The sequence below is a fragment of the Cydia fagiglandana genome, chromosome 17 (assembly GCF_963556715.1).
Source record: "Cydia fagiglandana chromosome 17, ilCydFagi1.1, whole genome shotgun sequence".
NCBI lineage: Eukaryota > Metazoa > Arthropoda > Insecta > Lepidoptera > Tortricidae > Cydia > Cydia fagiglandana.
In genome coordinates, this window is record NC_085948.1 from 9,410,992 (window position 1) to 9,431,637 (window position 20,646).

The 20,646-nt window shown below is 40.9% G+C and overlaps 2 protein-coding genes across 2 annotated transcripts in view; one reads left to right on the plus strand and one right to left on the minus strand.

Moving 5' to 3' along the window:
• The window catches only part of LOC134672411 (protein gooseberry-neuro), a 36,690-nt gene extending 20,364 nt beyond the window's left edge, over positions 1-16,326 (plus strand). Inside the window, exons 3-6 of the mRNA XM_063530293.1 lie at positions 2,184-2,324; positions 4,749-4,857; positions 12,430-12,626; positions 15,390-16,326. Coding sequence (XP_063386363.1) covers positions 2,184-2,324; positions 4,749-4,857; positions 12,430-12,626; positions 15,390-16,100 — 1,158 coding nt within the window. The 3' untranslated portion in view covers positions 16,101-16,326. The remainder of the gene's footprint in view (positions 1-2,183; positions 2,325-4,748; positions 4,858-12,429; positions 12,627-15,389) is intronic.
• A 1,895-nt stretch (positions 16,327-18,221) lies between these two features.
• Positions 18,222-20,645, minus strand: LOC134672879 (proline-rich protein 36-like). Its single transcript, XM_063530827.1, has one exon. It carries the CDS (start codon positions 20,643-20,645, stop codon positions 18,222-18,224), a length of 2,424 nt encoding a protein of 807 aa, XP_063386897.1.
• Between the last annotated feature and the right edge of the window lies 1 nt (position 20,646).

Genomic DNA, 20,646 nt, shown 5'->3' on the forward strand with positions numbered 1-20,646 from the left:
AAAAAAAGCCCTGAAGCCATCAAATCGACGCGTAGCAGTCGACTCTTCATTTATGATTCGGTTAAATTATGTTCTAATGTATGGGCAAGAAAAACTAATTATAGCCAGCATTCTATGAATGTAGTATGATACCTTTGGGTATGCGGTGCTTTACGCACACTAGCGTCTCTCCCCCTCCCCCTGACGCAACCCCCCCTTTTAGCATGAAATATGTCCCGGTTTACGGTTTTTTTTTATTTTTGAGAAAAGTATTAGAGTTAGGAAATAAGTGTCAAGGTAAGAAATAATCCTTAATAAATTTTAAACAAAAAAGGTTATATACAACTTTTTAGTAAGACTCACCATATTCATGTATTAACTTGTTGAAGTTCATTATAAGTTAGTACGTGATAGTACTGAAAAAAATCTTAAACGGAAAATAAGCTTGCAAGGTTAGAGTCTGGCTACTGAAATTTTACACAAATGTTTGGCGGGAAATTCAAAAAATCTTGGGCTGGTCACACTTTGTGTAGTAGGAATTATTGTTTTGATACTAGACAATATTTTTGGTTTTCTGTGCACAAGTAAGGTACCTAAGGAAATAAGTTAATTAAACGATTACGTGCACTCAAAGTCAGCTCACATAATTTCTACCACTATTTAAAATACAGTCAACGACAAACACATATGTTTACGTTACAATATTTATATTTTATAGATATTTTTCAGAACTTTTAGTTTATCCGTTTCTTTATACACTTGTCCTGTTTATGACATTCAGGTATTAATAAATTCACGTACTTAATCCAAGTAATAGGTAAATGTTAGAACTAGTACTTAAAGTATCAAAATATTTATAGAGCACCAACCTCCTAAATTGTTTACATTTGGTTAGGACTTGTAAACATTGCAGTTTTTCGTAATACAACGCTACACGTCGACATCGCATATTGTCGTAATTATTTACGAGCTTAAATAATAGTTTGCTAACCTCACTCAGTATAGAAATTATTAATATTATTTAAAATAAACCCCTTATAAACCGCAAACAATTTGAATGAATGACATAAATTGACAACTGACTTTTGGCTTTTTTTTTAATCATAGACAATTGGTGATACAACCACGAAATATCTCTCAACAATTTTTGGCTAGCCAGACTCTATTGTCCTGTATGATTTCTTTTAGTACTATCACGTACTATGTTATATTGATCTTCTGCAAGTTTTTCAGCGGTTAAATTTTGTCGAAGTTCATCTAGCCATAACATGAATATGGTGAGTCGTATCAAAAAAATGAATATAACCTTTTTTGTTTAGAATTTAATAGGGAACATTTCTTTCATAGACACTTTTTTCCTATATTGTATACTTTCCCCAAAAAACAAAAAAAACTCCCAATCGGGACATATTTATGCTAAAAGGGGGGGTTGCGTCAGGGGGAGGGGACGGGACGCTAGCCTGCGTAAAGCACCATACCCAAAGGTATCATACTACATTCATAGAATGCTGGCTATAATTAGTTTTTCAAAAACCACAATTTGACCGAATTATTAGGTACCTAGAGATTTTTATTTTTATTTCACTTACTACTTTGACTTCATATCCTACGACTTCTATACATGTAGGGGATATTGATATACATATGTATATCCATAGTCAGCGCACATACAGTTGAGCGTCACCTTGATCGGTACAGTCAGCAGCAGAAGTTGCTAAGCGGGCCATTTTTTCAAAATGATCTGGACGTGACTTTATTGCACTGAGAGAAAAATCATCACCAGGAATTAAAAAACAGTTCTGTACTGGGGGAAAAAAATGAAGTTTTAGTAATAAGTATGGACGTTTCACTATTTCTGTAAAGTTTATTTATTTCTACAAACAGCTCAGTAATCCCAAATATAATTTCAACAAACAGATAATAGAAATTGCAAGAACTAATAGAAATTGCAAAAGTCAATTTGTTCCTATTAGTTAACTCTCCTTGTCCCCGGATTAAGTTTATTTTTGTAATTCTAAGTGTATTTTTGTTGTACTTTTCTCTCAGTGTGTTAAGAGAAAGTAGCGTGGCATGGTGATTTTGAACACCTCGGCCGCTTAGCAACTTCTGCCGCTGACTGTACTGAATTTTCCGCTCGCATTAATTAATCCAAGTCTAAAAATTACCGAGATTAAATAGACTAACTAAACTTGCGTCTCGTCTAGGAGACCGGGTCCATAAGGCCTGGCGTGATTGGGGGCTCCAAACCGCGCGTCGCCACTCCTGAGGTAGAGGCGAGAATTGAGGAGCTCAAGCGTCAGAATCCGGGGATATTCTCCTGGGAGATCCGGGAGAAATTGATAAAGGTACGTATTTGCCATTCATACTATGTAATTTAAATATTTGCAAAGGCTCTACATATTCATTGGGAGTGCAATATCGTTTTAAAATTAACGCAAAAATCTGTGTAAGAATTCTTCTTACGGCCTGATTCGTACTTTGAGATACGTCAAAAATTAGCTACCTAAACAAAAATGTCACTTTTGACACTGATATAATCGATCCATATACCCATATATCGCATCTTTAGCAATTTTTGACCTATCTTAAAGTTCGAATCAGGCCGTGGGTTATGTAAGAACTCTACTTTTAGAAAATCTTCACTCTAGAATCAAAAAAGTACCTACTGTATGACTGTAATTAGTTTAATTAAGCATTCTTAAACTCTAGCCACCCAGAGGCCTATAAAAAGTCTCACACTCCATTGGATTTTAAATAAAAGGAGGAGAGGGTATTTTTTATTTTGATAAATAAAAGGAAAGTTTTGACGTGTTGGCGGCTAGAGGACCGAAGAGATGTTAATTTCGGCTCGATTCGGAAAATGAACTAGACTTCAACAAGTTACGATACGGATAATTTAAAGATATTTGTAAGATAGATATGTCAAATTTGACGTTTCCGTGACGTTCGTTAGTAAAGGGTATCTAATGGTAACCAATGTTTCTTACGTATTGCATGCTCAAAAACCTATTGAACTGAACTATAGAAAACTTTAATGATATTTTATCATATCCAACTTAAAATTATGTGTTTATTGTTATGATATATGTATGTACAAATATTTACCACCATGATAGACGTTATCGTATTCCAGATTATATGTACCTATACTCGTATCCTATAGGAAAATTGTATAATAATCCCATGGAACATATTTACATACTTTTATAACTTCAAAGCTTCAGTCCCCTTTGTGCTCCCCTTATCCTACTTAGAGTGCTTAGTTACATGTTTATTTAGGTATTCCTTCAAAGTCCAGTATGCTATAATCCTTTAAATTAAAACATCCCCGCTTGCTTAACATAAAACAACATTCATTCAGAATAAATGAAGACAAAGCAAAAAGGGAAAACCTCTCTGCATTTTAATTTAAGAGTTTTGTACGAGTCTCTATTCCACAAGGACAAAAATCTCATATATGTATTGGATTAGTAACTTACTTACGTCCTGCTCTTACTCATACCTTTATAGTGAACGAAAGCGAGAGAGTCATTAGCAATTAAACACAATTTTCATTTGAACGCCTACAACTCTGACAGAACATTTAATTTTATTTTTATTTCAACGAGGTATTTCGTCTAATAACCCAAGAAAATTAAGCCTTACTGGGGTCTAAATTTACCCAAGAGATCTCCGAGTAATTAAAATGAAGCGTAATTAGAGAACTGTTTTAGATAATCTGCGCGGGATTTGTTTGACTGTAGAAAACAAACATACTGACATGCTTTACTTTTACAAAATATTAAAATTGAATCTAGCGTGAACTCGTTTTATTTTATTATCGTGAGAATTCGTATATATATTATGATGTATAGTGTATAATACCATTAAATGGTTTTGATTTGATTGTACAATTCTTTCGAAAGGAGATTTTTCTACAATCACAGAAACAGTGCGGCAATTGTTTTTGTCGCAAGACAAAAACAGTCGCGAAATAGTTTAAAATTAGAATAGCACTTTTTTTAAACAATCAGTAAGTCTGTGGGCGGTCCGCCATTTGCCGGCTAATTTGAGCAATTGACAAAAACGACATCGAGATATTTACATTTTACCTCGCGGGAAAGGTACAGTCAACTGTAAAAATATGGGTGAGCCCAACTTATTCAAAAATATGTCACAAAGTTCTTAATTCGCTGACTTATGTCAGCTATGGGACATATTTTTGAGATGATTTATGCATGATGTATTTTTACAGTTGACTGTACCTATCCAAGGCACTTGTCCCACCGCTGATGAGTAAGCAACTACATGTGCGTTCTGCATGTAAGCGTAGGAAACAACTGGAAAAAGATATACCTATAACAAATTAACAATCGAACTAGATTGAAAAACGGATGCCTATGAAATTGAAAAGAAAACTTTTTCTTAGGCACGTGAAGAAATGTTGTTCTAGTATCTCTGCTTTTCTAAATAAACATTATACATATACAATATACATACTAACTACTTTTGTAAATTATACATATACATACCTACCTACAATTTAGTGATGCAAGTGAATAGAATAAGTTTATATGTATCTATAACCTCATTTAGAATGAAATTTCCATGACTACTTACAACTTTGACATAACTCTGAGGAAGTTACCTAGGTACTTATGGAGTAAAATAGAATAACATATCTGTAACTTATTATAACATTTACAACAGATCTGAAAAATAACAATCAATTACTAATTTTATTTAGGGTTGCCAACTTCGCGTTGTAAAAACAAAGTCATGGGTTGCAGGAAGGCGTGTCGGACCCGCCCAGCATCTCGTCCATCTCGCGGCTGCTGCGCGGAGGCGCGCGTGACCCTGACGGGAAGAAGGACTACAGCATTGACGGCATCCTCGGAGGTCAGTAAGCCCTTTCATTGCTCATCACACCAGTGGCGGCGCGCCCATAAAAGCCGATTCCTACCGGCTTGTCTGTTTTTGGACATTTGAGCAGAGTTGTAAAGGATATATGTAAGCCAAATTAGCTCCGGCATCTCGTCCATCTCGCGGCTGCTGCGCGGAGGCGCGCGCGACCCTGACGGGAAGAAGGACTACAGCATTGACGGCATCCTCGGAGGTCAGTAAGCCCTTTCATTGCTCATCACACCAGTGGCGGCGCGCCCATAAAAGCCGATTCCCACCGGCTTGTCTGTTTTTGGACATTTGAGCAGAGTTGTAAAGGATATATGTAAGCCAAATTAGCTCCGGCTTGCCTATGGATATGTTTGACGCGCCGCCACTGCATCACACAGTATTGGTGCAATATCACAGAATAAATAAGAGTACTAAGTACAGAAGACTCACTCTCTAACAAAACGCGTCTGTTACCATTAGGAAAAATATGACCGCTAGGTGGCAACAGCGCCACGCGCTTATAGCTAGCCACCAAAATTGGTGTGGGGCGGATGTACTTGTAGCTACCTGTACAGATGAAATCGCGGAGTGAACCGTGCCTGACAATATGTCAATTCCCAAAAAATTAAGGACTATAAAGTAAATTTTCTTGTATGTACATTGTACAGTTTCTTTTCTAGCGCTCTATTGTTCACTTGTTTAGAAAATATGATTGGTTATAATTTGGAAATAGATAGGTACTAGATTGAACCAATGTCTTCAGCTTCCGTGGCTGACGTCATCTAACAAAATAAATAGGTTCGTCCATAATTTGTAACTTCACTGGTGTGTTTTCTTTTTAGCACATTTAATTATAGTAGATCGTTTAGTATTCCGTGATAATATTGATTCAATTCTTCTTTTATCTATGGGTAAACAAACAACATTTAACAACACTATAAACTTAGTGATCGTAACTACTCTCTACTACTCGTAAAAACGAAGTCGAGGCGATGTGCTGACATTTTTCACTGAAATTAAATGTCAAGAAACCAGTAAGAAACAGAATTTATGAGCAAATGCAGTTCGCTGCAAACGACCTGTCGTACAGTAGCAGCCTCGAGAGATTTCTATTTGTATAGGTTTTTAATGTTTTTCCACGCTATGCTTGTGACCTGCAAATGTTTACCAAAAATATTAACGTAAACTCACTTCCGTACAAAACCAATCTTATACTGCAACCGCCCTAAACGTTGCACAATAACTTCCCATGTAGAAAAACACTATTCTGCACGTTAATAGCTACAACTTGTCAAAGCTTTCACACGGAGTCAAAAAATCAATTTCCGCACACAAATCTCACATCGTCATTGTTGGCGTTTGAAATATTGGAGTTTGTCCTCGAGGCGTCTCGTTTGGCGCGGGCAGGCCAAGGGGCCGACAAAGCTCGCCGCGCTCGCCCGCAGCGCACTCGATAGTGCTGAAATCGCAACAATCCAGATAACATGTTTTGGTTTGTAACCATTGTTGCTATTCTGTGCTCATTTTGTCACCAAGTTTGATTGTCCTTTGAGTCGCCGGCGTACCTGTCGCGTCGGGCTTTCCCTGTCGGCGTTTTATGCGCCGCTTCAAACAGGTCGGCGTTTTACAGCCAACATTGCGGCACTTTTTTGACTGACATTAATACTTGGACAATCCTATTGCGTAATCTTTGATCATTAGGTTCAAATTCAAACCCTATAGATTGCTATAATACATATATGATATGAACCAATCGGCTTTCTCCTTGTCGTAGAGTCCATAAATTATAACATTGTTCCGAAATTGATTTTCTTCCACATTGAGGTTGCCTATATACTTCGTATGTCTCTTTAAGAGACTCTCTTAGTAGCATTTATTGATGTTCAAAGTGGTGTGACAGTCAATTTGTCTTGCGCATCTGCTGCATCGACTTGTCAATTTCCAATATAAATCCAATTATAAATTCTAAATGCCTCGCTAGAAAGAAAATGATAACGGACGGATGTTTAACTTTGAATTCACTTAACAATACTCCGATATTTCTTTATATACGAGCCCCGATGCATATGTTTTCGTCAGGTGACCCCATTTTTTGAGGTTCTCGCGTTTGTTCAAAAATAATGTTTTTGTTTAAAAATTACTAATATTTAATGCTTATACTAATGTAATTTAATTTTATATGGTAATACTCTGCAATAACTAAATCCAAATACAAGAAATACCGTTTGTACTGAAAGAAAAAAAAATGTTTTTTTTTTGACGGGTTGGATTACAACATATGTGAAAAGGGCTATTACCAGGGAAAGCAATAGGGCTCTGCCAATGTACTGACAATTTTGTTTCGAGCCCATGCATGCAGCAGTGCTGTAAGAGAGGACAATATGATTTGGACAACGTTTTTGAAAAGTCCTTTTTTTCAGCAATAAAAGTCTCATGCAATTTTATTATACGATCAAAATAAACTACATTAAACATTGCTATTATGGTTCCCATTACTGGGTCATTATATGTTCATGTGTAAAATTTATTAAAATAAACAAAATTGTTGCGCAGAAGCAGAACTAGACGAAATCATTTGCATCGGGGCTCGTAAAGCAGAATGTCATAAAACTTTAAGTTGTTAATTTTCAATCGTAACATCATTCCAATTGAGTCTTCCACTCATCATTTAAAGTTAAATGTGTGAGTGTGTCTGTGTAGTGTAAAACAAATACATACGGCCATCAAAATTTGATGACAATCTTTCGCATTCGCTCTCCATTATCTCGCTAAGTCGTCGTAATCTAAAGTTTTAAAGATAAAGTAACTTTCACGGGAAACAAAAGAGTGTCGGATAAAATCTCGCATTTGTTTAATAACAGAGGTCGTTAGGGGCTAATGTCGCCGAGGCGGTGGCCGCGACGAACCATTATCGTGGGACCTCCATGACACCTTTATGTATTCCCATTTAGACAGGTTACATGACGCCTTTTTGTTCACTTGTTGCGTTGCTGTTAAATCGAGGACCCATTTAGAGCAATTATGTACTTAATATCCAGTTGCGTTCATCCATCTACAACGGTACCTAAACTAAAACTGTAATCAACTACGAAATCTTAAAATTTGTGGTTGCTGATGTTATTGTTAAAACACATAATCAACCGAAGGAAACACTGGGATTACACTTGTTACTTGTGTATTTAAGTACTATTCAATGCTTATAAACAGGGCTCGAACAAATCATGCGGATGACTTCAAACCACTCATAGGATGATTTCAAATTTTGTTACTTCTATGACACACAACAGTTTAAATACAAACGTCATCCTGTGTGCAAAATTACGTCATTGTTCGAGTCCTGCTTATAAGAATTGCGCCTATCTGTCTGTCCATTCGCAGCTTAGATCAGTGATCGCTAGCAGGCACTAGAACTAGACTTTGGGCTACCTCCCTTACAAGTAAAGTAAGTTTGCTGAGTATTGCATTTTCAGGTTGTCACAGTACAAATTTAAATTTATATTTGTACTGTGTACCTAATTAACATTTTATATTTTTTAATGTTAAAAATTTGATAAAATATATTCCTCGCATTTATAGTTCTCGCTCCCTAATATGAACTACTCGTACAACCGTGCATAAAATATAAATCGACTTGTGTAAAACCTTGACTCAGTCTTTAAAACTACCAAGAGCTTTAAAAAGGAAGTAAGTAGACAAATGTGACATCTATTTGACTGACATTTATAACGCCGGGTTGTATTCACTATTTTGTCTCATCACATCACTCATTGGGCCCTCCCAGAGTGCCGCGAGCCTTTCCGGAAGTACACGACGAACTACAAAGAGAACCGGCTGAATAGCCCTCGACAATCAACCAAATAAGAGTACAAATATATTTTAGTTTTCCTTAAAAGATCATTGACTTCTTCAAGATGATCCACTCAAATCGATTTATCACCAAATATTAACTTTTGTTAGTGTAACTCAAGTATAAATATAGATAATATGATTAAAAGTGTCCCTACATATATAGGTACAGGTACTGAGTAAAAATAACTCATCCCAAATCCAAACATTTCCTTTTCGCTACGCCGTACGAATAACTAATGGTTACTAATTAAGAAACCACATAAAAATATCAATAAAACCCAAAAACGCCCACCATGCCGCGGCGCGGCCCGAGTTCGGCTGCTAATCCGACCATCTGTTACTTTCTGAACAACCCGCTGAAACAAAGGCCAGCCCGGCCCTTTAATGAACCCAGATTATGAAGGTGTTAAACCGCCGCCGCTGCTCTTTCAACTCCCAAATTATGACTTTGAGCCAAGCCGGCGGTCTTCACGGGGTCATATTTCGGCAATCGCTAAAGTTTATCCTGCCCTCTCCCACATTCAGGGCACCCATAAACCTCTCGCCTTTCTTTGAACATTAAAATCCCTCATATATTCCTACGCGCCTTTACTTCGGGCAATAAAGATCTTTAAGACCGAGGTTTAAAGTCGTTAATGGGTGTGAGCGATTTCTTGTTTTCGATACGTAGTAGAGTCATTTTAATCTCATACGTTATGATCAGGACTCAGAACAAAAAAGACTCCAAATAAATCTGTCCCTGTCTCGCGGGCCAGCGAAGAATTTGAGCAATGTAAATCATTATATTACAATGCGTTGTTTTTTATTCGGTGTCGCAGCTTTTGTGGTTAGATATTGCCTCGTGCTTTAATGACTCTTCCGACACCTACGACGTTAATAGTGTATTTCCGTCGCGTTATGATCGACCGTTGATTTATGTATTTTCAGTTCTATTGCTCTTACGATTAGCTTTCCAATAGTAGGTATTTTCAACCTATTTGAATTATTTATTTAGGACACAAAAGGTCACATACATAAATAATATAAGCTTATAATATAAGTTATAATAGTAATGTTTACTAAATAGCAAACCTAGGCTTGAATTAACTACATATAGGCATAGGCATGGCGTTGATTTTTAAATTCGTGAGAAGGTAGATAAAGACAAGTATTACTACTTATTTTACGCACACGTCCATTAATTAATATGTATTACGGTACACGATACCATAACTAATTTTATTTATTTTATTGATAAAAATGTTTACATGATATTACAGTTACACCAATGCGTCACAAATCTTAGACTAAAAGCAGTAACAATACTTGTAACAATTTTTTTATTCACTCACGCAGATGTAAGTTAAAGAAAATTCTAATGTTAAAACTGCTTACTAAAGAAATGCAATGCAAAACTAGTAGTTAATATATCTTCGTGTTATAATCGTCAAAACATACACAAAAGTATTGGTAATTAATTGTTGTAATTTTTCGCATTGCAAGCTAGGGTAAACTCTCCAGTGAATGAACACCCCCCAGTGAATGAACAAAATCACGTTTTTTGTCTAAAATAAGAAATATAGCAATTTCTTCCACTGGTCTTATTTTTTTTCTTATTAACAACTCTATTTCCTATGCAATGACAACCCGTAATAAATTTATTTTCGACCAGTTAGGATGTGACTGGCGTTTGAAGTTTACGTGTTTCTGGATTTGAAGTTTTGTATGGAAATATTAGATCCCAGATAAGAACAGTGTAAGTTTGGAGCAACATATGAAGTCCTTTTATAATCTTTACCAGTACAAAGTTTAGTTATTTGGTTAGATCAAGAGTTGAACCTTCTATTTATGTACACTTTGTCGGCATATTATGCGATTAAGTCTTTATTTTTTATAGTTCCATTACTGGCTCATCAAATGTTCTGAAACCAGTAAATGAACAGTGTGTTCATTTACTGGTGTCGCGTAGATTTCATTTTTTTCCCAAATTTATATGTAAACGCAATCGTATTGAGCTTGTTTTTTGTGATTCTGCATAGAAAACGATTCTGATTCATTTAGCCAGTATTGGAACAAACCAAATGTCTATAGTCCATTTACTAGATTTGTCATGCCTATGTATGAACAATACAAAATTTGGCTTGTTCATTTATTGGATTTCTACTAATTCTATGTATGGACAGTGTAACCACGAACAATGCAGTGACAAGTTTATTATTTTAAGCATTATTTGGCGAGCATGACCCCTTTTCATCAAAATATGCACGTTGGTTCTTGTTTTAATGGTTGATTTTATTTTTTCCTTTTAATATGTAACGGGTTTCTATGTTATTGGTGAATAACCATCATTTTATTACGTTCTAATCGATTCGAAGTCAATATGGAGGGATAAAAAGATATAAACGCTAACGCTATACCTATTAAAATAGAGACGGAAACGGTGTTTGTGATAAAAATGATTTTATTATGCTAATTAAAAAGAGTTAAATAATGTTCATTCACTGGGGTTTTCGGTGTTCATTCACTAGTTTTTATGTTCATTCATTAGGTTTTTGGGTAGTTTTTGGTAAATTCTGGTATAACTCAAAAACTATGAAAGTAATTAAAAATCGCAGAAATTACTTTCTTATTTATTAAATGAGGATTGATTAAATTGCAGTTAATTATTCCAATGATTAATGAATGATGAGCAATGATTTTTCAAACTTGGATAATTGCTTAAGTGTTCATTCACTGGTGGTCTTACCCTACAACCAATTATGTAATTTTAAATTACATGTTGTAGTATATATGTACAACAACATTAAACAACATAAAACAGAATAAGATGAATATTTCAAAACAACAGATTTTGTGGTATAAACTTACAACATAAACAACCTTAGGGCAATCATCGCTAACCCTAAATTCGACCGCGTCACATTAAAACTCGCGTTTTCGTTTTGCGGCTCGTAAATTCAAATCGCAACACCAAAATATTGAATGGTGCCAAAATGTCACCAAACGCAAAGGCGCCGACAAAGCGGCCGCCGCTCTGGGTGTTCCTTGTGCCACACTGAGCCCCTATTTTTTCCATCTCATTCAATTTTGACTTCTTTCAAAAGGCTATTTAATATAAGCCGCATTCTTTAAAATCAGTTTTTGGGGCAAAGCCGCGTATTGTTGCATATGTTTTTTAATCTGTTTCCGTAGGATACCGCTACCGATTTATAAAATGAGATCGGTCGACCCGTGAGCTGACGGTTCTTGATTTGGGCGATTTAAAAACTGATGTGGGTTTTCACAAAAAACACTTTATTAATAACTAGCGCGTGTTTAAAAAAACAGATGAAGACAAATTGCCGCGAGCTAATTTATTGCCGGGTTTAGATTAGGTCCTTTTAATTTATTGGTCCTATATATTATTTCTAATACTTCTCTGCTTCCATGAAAACTTTCCGGACAGTTTTTATTATGTTATATTATGTACTCAAACCATATTTGTCTATTGGAACTTTAAACTCTAGCGACCGATCGTGAAAAATAGTGTTTGAATCTAAGTATCTATAAGTAGCGCTATATAATAGGATTTAATTTGTTTATAAATAAATATCTTTGACTCTGCTTTCCACTTAAAAATATTCTCATTTTATTGATGTTCATGAATACTAAGTAATACTTTATAGGAGTGGGCAAGGCATCTTCATTGTAGGGAAATAACATCTTCCTTTAGTTTTTTTTTTTAATTAACCCTACATTGTTCTCCGGCAGGTCGCGGCTCCGACTCATCAGATATTGAATCCGAGCCAGGACTGACGCTGAAGCGAAAGCAACGGCGCTCTCGGACGACGTTCACGGGTGAACAGCTGGACGCCTTAGAACGAGCCTTCCACCGCACGCAGTACCCGGACGTGTACACGCGGGAGGAGCTGGCACAGCAGACAGGCCTCACTGAGGCTAGAATACAGGTTCGTTTCTTCATTAGACTTTAAGTCAGACCAAGAATTCACGTTGAAAAAGCAGAGGTGCTCAGACAATCGCGGGCGAACAGCTGGACGCCTTAGAACGAGCCTTCCACCGCACGCAGTACCCGGACGTGTAAACGCGGGAGGAGCTGGCTCAGCAGACAGGCCTCACTGAGGCTAGAATACGGGTTCGTTTCTTCACTAGACTTTAAGTCAGACCAAGAGTTCACGTTGAAGAAGCGGAGGTGCTCTTAGACATTCGCGGGCGACCAGCTGGACGCCTTAGAACGAGCCTTCCACCGCACGCAGTACCCTGACGTGTACACGCGGGAGGAGCTGGCTCAGCAGACAGGCCTCACTGAGGCTAGAATACAGGTTCGTTTCTTCACTAGACTTTAAGTTCAGACCAAGAGTTCACGGAAGCAGAGGTGTTCTCAGACATTCGCACGTTGAAATGTATTTATACTTCTTTAGTAGAGTCTATTATTAGTTACGGTCTTGACTGCTATGGCCTCACGTTTAAAACTAACATAGATTCGTTAGCACGTTGAAATGTATTTATACTTCTTTAGTAGAGTCTATTATTAGTTACGGTCTTGACTGCTATGGCCTCACGTTTAAAACTAACATAGATAAATTAGAAATGTTACAAATTCGTTTTCTAAAGTTACTAGTTAATAAAAAGATAAAACACAGTTGCAAATCTGACTATAGACAATTATTTAAAGTATGTAAAATTTTACCAGTGGGATTAAAACTCAAATATATGTTAGCTGTAAACAGTCATGGCAGCCAGGAACACAGGGATCTAGTCAATCATAGTCATAATACCAGAGCACTAACTGCGGGCAAATATGAAGTACCTAGGGTGTATAATTATTATGGCGATAGGACACTTAAGAAACGTTTACCCTATTTACTGAACACTTTGCCCACGGATATAGTAAAAGAGCCCAAAATAAATAGATTTAAAATCAGTCTAAAAAGGTATCTCCTGAATACTCTATAGGGGATGTGTTACCCTATAGTGTATTCATGATATACCTACCTATTTCAACTACGAATGTAAACCTATTCTAATTTTTAAATTTAATTAAGTATAGTATTATAGTATACTGAGACTCCACAGTCAAACTAAATGTAGTTTTGTGGAGCATTGTATGTAACAATAAAGTTGTAACTTCTAGTATAATAAATAATTAAATAAATAAAATAAAAAATTCGCGGGTGAGCAGCTGGACGCCTTAGAACGAGCCTTCCACCGCACGCAGTACCCGGACGTGTACACGCGGGAAGAGCTAGCTCTGCAAACAGGCCTCAAGGAAGCTAGAATACAGGTTCGTTTCTTCACTAGACTTTAAGTCAGACCAAGAGTTCACGTTGAAGAGAGCTCTCAGAGATTCGCGGGCTGGACGCATTACGAGTAGAACGAGCCTTCCATCGCACACAATACCCAGACGTACATTTCGGTCCGGAAATACTGTGGTATTTATTATATTTATAGATAAAGCAACGTTTCTTAATACATATACCTATATGTATTAAGAAACTGGTACGAGATTTGTACGGATCTGTCATAACATAATTGACAATTGGAATCAACGCCAGCTTTCGTGAGTAAAGCTATACAGTATGTGTCTGACCGTGGGGCTTTAATTCCAGGGCTTGATTATGCTTGCTAAACTGAGCTACTTTTATTATGGGACCAACTCTAAAATCGAAGAAAAATTTTTGGTTTTTCCATAGAAAACTTCGACATCTGATCAGCCAAAATGTATGAAAAAGTAAAAATTGTTTCGGTATTTCGGGGTTGGTGCCGTAATAAAAGTAGCTCAGTTTAGCGAGTAGAATCGAGCCCTGAATTTAAAGCCCCATGGTCAGTAATACCCTATATGTATATACCTACTAAACAATAGAATGGAATATGTACACTATTTTTTAACGCTTGATTACTTAAAAGAAATTTATCCAAACTTTTAATTATGAAAAGACCGCTGTTTTAAAAAAGTAAATACAACTATTATAAACGTGGCTTAGTGCCTAAATTATTTGCCGCATCACTACTTTGATTGATGTCTATTTAAGCATGACAAGCACTTAAAATTTTCTAGCTGGCAGAGTTCAAAGTAAACAAATTTTAATTGATACCAAATACATAATTGTTGACAAAATAGGTAATTCACCAGTAACTTGCCACCCTAAACTAAAAATAAATTCTATTCACCTAATATAAAAATAATTCATATTAGTATAAGGTTATTGAAACCTTACACTAGGTAAAATGAATTCTGTTTATAGGTGAATAGATTTCATTTTTCGTTTAGGGTGGCCAGTTACTAACAGGTGGCCAGGTACTGGCGAATTACCCTATGATATTGATAACACGCACCGTACGATAGCTACAAAGCCACTATACACTTAAATACTTACCGACGCCTACACGTCTCGCGATAATTCCTCGAGTAGTAGATACTTTGCCAATGTTTTCAATTAAGGCATTCATATTTAATGATTTTTTTTAAATTAAATAATTCAGAAGTTTGCGTCAGAAAAATTAAATGATTAAAATCCCTTATTATGTTGAATGGATTCTTGGCTATTTACACAGTAAAACCATCCCGTAGGTGGATAATAAGTACTTAAAGGATTTATTTATGATGAATTACCTATTTGTACATTTTGTACGTATACATAGCTGTGGTTAATATTCATCAAAGTGTGTAAATCTGCGCAAAGAAAGTAAAGCAGCATTTATCTTACTTTCAGGTATGGTTCTCAAACCGCCGAGCACGACTGCGGAAACACACCGGCTCCAACACTGCTCCAAGTTTAACCGGCTACTCGACACTACCCATGCCGCAGATCCCCTGCCCGTACCCTGCCGGCGACATACCCAGTCTCTCGCAGCACCACCCTCAGCATCCCGACGCCTGGCATCACCAGAAATACGCCAACTACAACCAACTAATGGCGCAATCCCAACATTTGAACCAAGCATTCCAAAGTGCCGCGTTTCCTAGCACTTCCGGGGCCACGTTCAGCCACTTAGTTGGCGGCACTAATGGATCACCGCATAGTCAAATACTAGATCCAGGAGTACCAAGAAATGACTACGCAAGATACGACGTGTACAATAAGCCTGTTAATTATTTACCCAAAGACGATGATGATAAAGTAGCTAGTGATGAAATAATCGAGCCTAGAGAAGATGGCTTCGTCAAACCGACTGAGGAGTATAGCAAAGCGTTGCCGCCGAGCGACTATAAAGTACCTGCTGATTATTCGAAGGTGCCCGACGGCCCCGCGCCGACTTCTAATTGGAGTCCGTCACACAACTCCTTGAATATGAGCCTGGCGGGGCTCTCCGGCGAATACAAGTACATGAACGAACCGTACGCCTTCCCGAACATCCCGGATCCTCTTACCCAGCACAACTACTCCAATCCTACCAATGCAGCAAACAAGTATTGGATTTGACAAAGTATTTTAAGCATTTATAAAGCTAGATTGTTAATTTTATTTAATTTATGTGTAAAAATTAAGTTTAGGTATAAATCAATTGTGAGAATTTACCTCTATTGTGCATTCCTAATTTAGTAAATTATCCTAATACCAAACATTTGTACATAAATAGTTAAATAATGAAGTCATAAAAAATATAAAAATAATTATAATATGTTGTCTTTCATTTTACTTTTATACATACTCAAATTGAAGTTATCACTTATTAGGTACTAGGTAGTCTAATGCGAATATACAATCAGCTAAATGTATGCTACATCATCATACTGTACGAAAGAAACGTTGACAAAGACGTTTAGTGCCCAGGGCTGGTGGTTTCAACGTACAAACCGGAGTCTTGTGCATTCGCAGTAGATACCTCTACCACTAGTCTACTTAGATCACAGCGGTACCTGGCGAAATTTCACAAGCACTTATGTAACCTTGTAAATTTGTAAATCTAACCAACTCTAAGGTAGTAAAGTATGTGCTCTATTTGCTATATCACAATTGTCTGTGACGTCTCGCGGAATTTCCCAGCACAGTAACAAGTTCTTAAAATATTTACTAAATGATAATATTCAGTATCTATTTTAACAAACAAGTTCTTGTTTTGTAGGATAAATTGGACAAATAGAACTCAAACAGGTAATTTCATTGTCATTAATGTTTAAGGTGACTTTTGATGAAAACAAAAATAGGTAAGGTTGGTAGAGTTAGACCAAGATAAGTCTGCAGCAATTTGGTGGCCCAGACTGTACAAGTGTTATTTTAAACGTCAGACCATACACCGTCAAGCTTCTATGAAATTATAGCGTTTAAATTACACTTGTACAGTGTGTGCTGTTAAAGTCGTTGCAGAGTTATCTTGGTCTAATTCTAGGTAGTTCAAAAAATAGGTTTAGACATACACCCTTTAATGTCCGTTTACCGACTCTTTATAATTCTGAATACCACTTTAGTCTAGACTCGAGATGTATAAAAGGTTTATTTCACTAATCCTGTATTCATTAGCTTTTGCGCTTATTTTATGTCATTCATTTTATATTACGACATTCAGATGAGGTTAACTTTATATATGTAGGTATTGCATTGTTTATTTAAGAAAATCAAAGCATCAATTTTTATTTTATTCCATGCAATCAACGCGTACGTGTAGTAATTCACCTATAAACTGCTCATGAGATGAAGCCAGACTGTTTTAACACAAACATTCGAATACCTATTTAAAATTAAGAAAAATTAAGAGATGCAAATAATAAACAAGAGGATTTAAGGTACTTTTAATTGTAACTACCTATGCATTATTTTAACTTTAATTTACTTAACACTCTTAAATGCAAACCATACCTGCCTGCAATGCAGTGGCAGTATCATTAAAATTTTAGTTTAGTATTATGTTACTAGTTACTACCTGTGGTTTCATATAATTGGCTTTCTGTATCCACTATAATTTCTATGGTACTGTCATAGCTGTTGGATCTCCACATAAATAAAATAAAAAATAAATAGTTACTGAGAGCGCATGTAGTGCACCGAAACTTATTATTACCTAATCAACTTATCACTGTCACTGGACTTATTTAAGTATTTGATCGTATTGGATAACCACAGTGGTTAACAAAAAACAAGTGTGATTTTTAAATATTAAAGTACTTAAAACTACTGTTAAAATTGTTTACTATTGTTTTGTGGAAGGGTTGCAGAAATGAAATGCTAAATAAAAATTATATAAATAATTGCATCTAATCTACCATTTTAATTTATTACATTAATTAACAATATACATATGTTACAATCGGAGCCCAATGTTCCGCGCTCAATTTCACTGTGGCGTAATTTCAACAACAGACGCGCCCACTTCCAGTGGGACTGGTACAACGTCAATCGTTTGTACAACCTCAACAGGCGCAGCCGTCTCTGGCGCGGCCTCAATAGCCTCAGTCACTGGTCCAGAAAGAATGTCTAACAAAGTGACCGGAGATTCAGAAGTGACAACCTCATTCGTGCTTTGCTCCACAGGCGCCCCCGTTACTACATCAACAGGTCCTTCCGTCACAACGGATTCAGTTTGAATTTCCACTGGGCCTTCGGTGTTTACACTGCCAGCATTTTCAACACCTGCGCTAGGAGCAGGTTCAGCTCCGGACCCTTCAGATGGTGAAGCTTCGGTGGCAGCGTCATTTGTAGCGGCAGCTTCAGGTGCCAAAGTGGTATCAGCGCCAGCAACAATATTTTCGGTAGTGGCAGCGGGTATAGAAGCAGCTGCATCGGAAGTCGCAGCGTCAACAGGAGCAGCAGCGTCAGCGGGAGCAGTGGCGTCAACAGGAGCTGCAGCGTCAGCGGGAGCAGCGGCGTCAGCGGGAGCAGCGGCGTCAGCGGGAGCAGCGGCGTCAGCGGGAGCAGCGGCGTCAGCGGGAGCAGCGGCTTCAGCGGGAGCAGCGGCTTCAGCGGGAGCAGCGGCGTCAGCGGGAGCAGCGGCGTCAGCGGGAGCAGCGGCGTCAGCGGGAGCAGCACCGTCAGCGGGAGCAGCAGCGTCAGCGCCAGCCGGGGCAGCGGCGTCAGCGGGAGCAGCGGCGTCAGCGGGAGCAGCGGCGTCAGCGGGAGCAGCGGCGTCAGCGGGAGCAGCGGCGTCAGCGGGAGCAGCGGCGTCAGCGGGAGCAGCGGCGTCAGCGGGAGCAGCGGCGTCAGCGGGAGCAGCGGCGTCAGCGGGAGCAGCGGCTTCAGCGGGAGCAGCGGCTTCAGCGGGAGCAGCGGCGTCAGCGGGAGCAGCGGCGTCAGCGGGAGCAGCGGCGTCAGCGGGAGCAGCGGCGTCAGCGGGAGCAGCGGCGTCAGCGGGAGCAGCGGCGTCAGCGGGAGCTGCAGCGTCAGCGGGAGCAGCGGCGTCAGCGGGAGCAGCGGCGTCAGCGGGAGCAGCGGCGTCAGCGGGAGCAGCGGCGTCAGCGGGAGCAGCGGCGTCAGCGGGAGCAGCGGCTTCAGCGGGAGCAGCGGCTTCAGCGGGAGCAGCGGCGTCAGCGGGAGCAGCGGCGTCAGCGGGAGCAGCGGCGTCAGCGGGAGCAGCACCGTCAGCGGGAGCAGCGGCGTCAGCGGGAGCAGCGGCGTCAGCGGGAGCAGTGGCGTCAACAGGAGCTGCAGCGTCAGCGGGAGCAGCGGCGTCAGCGGGAGCAGCGGCGTCAGCGGGAGCAGCGGCGTCAGCGGGAGCAGCGGCGTCAGCGGGAGCAGCGGCGTCAGCGGGAGCAGCGGCGTCAGCGGGAGCAGCGGCTTCAGCGGGAGCAGCGGCGTCAGCGGGAGCAGCGGCGTCAGCGGGAGCAGCGGCGTCAGCGGGAGCAGCGGCGTCAGCGGGAGCAGCGGCGTCAGCGGGAGCAGCGGCGTCAGCGGGAGCAGCGGCGTCAGCGGGAGCAGCGGCGTCAGCGGGAGCGGCGGCGTCAGCGGGAGCAGCGGCGTCAGCAGGAGCAGCAGCTTCAACAGGAGCTGCGGCATCAGCAGGTGCAGCAGCGTCAGCAGGAGCAGCGGCGTCAGCGGGAGCAGCGGCGTCAGCGGGAGCAGCGGCGTCAGCGGGTGCTGCAGCATCAGCGGGAGCAGCAGCATCAGCGGGTGCTGCGGCATCAGCAGGAGCAGCGGCGTCAGCGGGTGCTGCGGCATCAGCGGGAGCAGCGGCGTCAGCGGGTGCTGCGGCATCAGCGGGAGCAGCGGCGTCAGCGGGAGATGCGGCATCAGCGGGAGCAGCGGCGTCAGCGGGAGCAGCCGCATCAGCGCTAGCAGGGGCAGCGGTGTCAGCGGCAGCAGTAGCCCCAGCGGGAGCAGCGGCGTCAGCGGGAGCAGCGGCGTCAGCGGGAGCAGCGGCGTCAGCGGGAGCAGCAACGTCAGCGGGAGCAGCAGCGTCAGCGCCAGCCGGGGCAGCGGCGTCAGCGGGAGCAGCGGCGTCAGCGGGAGCAGCGGCGTCAGCGGGAGCAACGGCGTCAGCGGGAGCAGCGGCGTCAGCGGGAGCAGCGGCGTCAGCGGGAGCAGCAACGTCAGCGGGAGCAGCGGCGTCAGCGGGAGCAGCAACGTCAGCGGGAGCGGCGGCGTCAGCGGGAGCGGCGGCGTCAGCGGGAGCGGCGGCGTCAGCGGGAGCGGCGGCGTCAGCGGGAGCGGCGGCGTCAGCGGGAGCGGCGGCGTCAGCGCCAGCCGGGGAAGCGGCGTCAGCGCCAGCGGGGGCAGCGGCGTCAGCGCCAGCGGGGGCAGCGGCTTCAGCGCCAGCGGGGGCAACAGCACCAGCGGGGGCAGCGACGTCAGCAGGAGCAGCGGAATCAGCGCCAGCGGGGGCAGCGGCGTCAATGCCAGCGGGGGCAGCGGCGTCAGCGCCAGCGGGGGCAGCGGCGTCAGCGCCAGCGGGGGCAGCGGCGTCAGCGCCAGCGGGGGCAGCGGCGTCAGCGCCAGCGGGGGCAGCGGGGGCAGCGGCGTCAGCGCCAGCGGGGGCAGCGGCGTCAGCGCCAGCAGGAGCCGCGGCGTCGGCGCCAACAGGGGCAGCGACGTCAGCATT

What these genes read in the sequence shown, in the direction of transcription:
- LOC134672879 (XM_063530827.1), bottom strand. Translation starts at nt 20,645, where the DNA reads ATGCTGACGTCGCTGCCCCTGTTGGCGCCGACGCCGCGGCTCCTGCTG.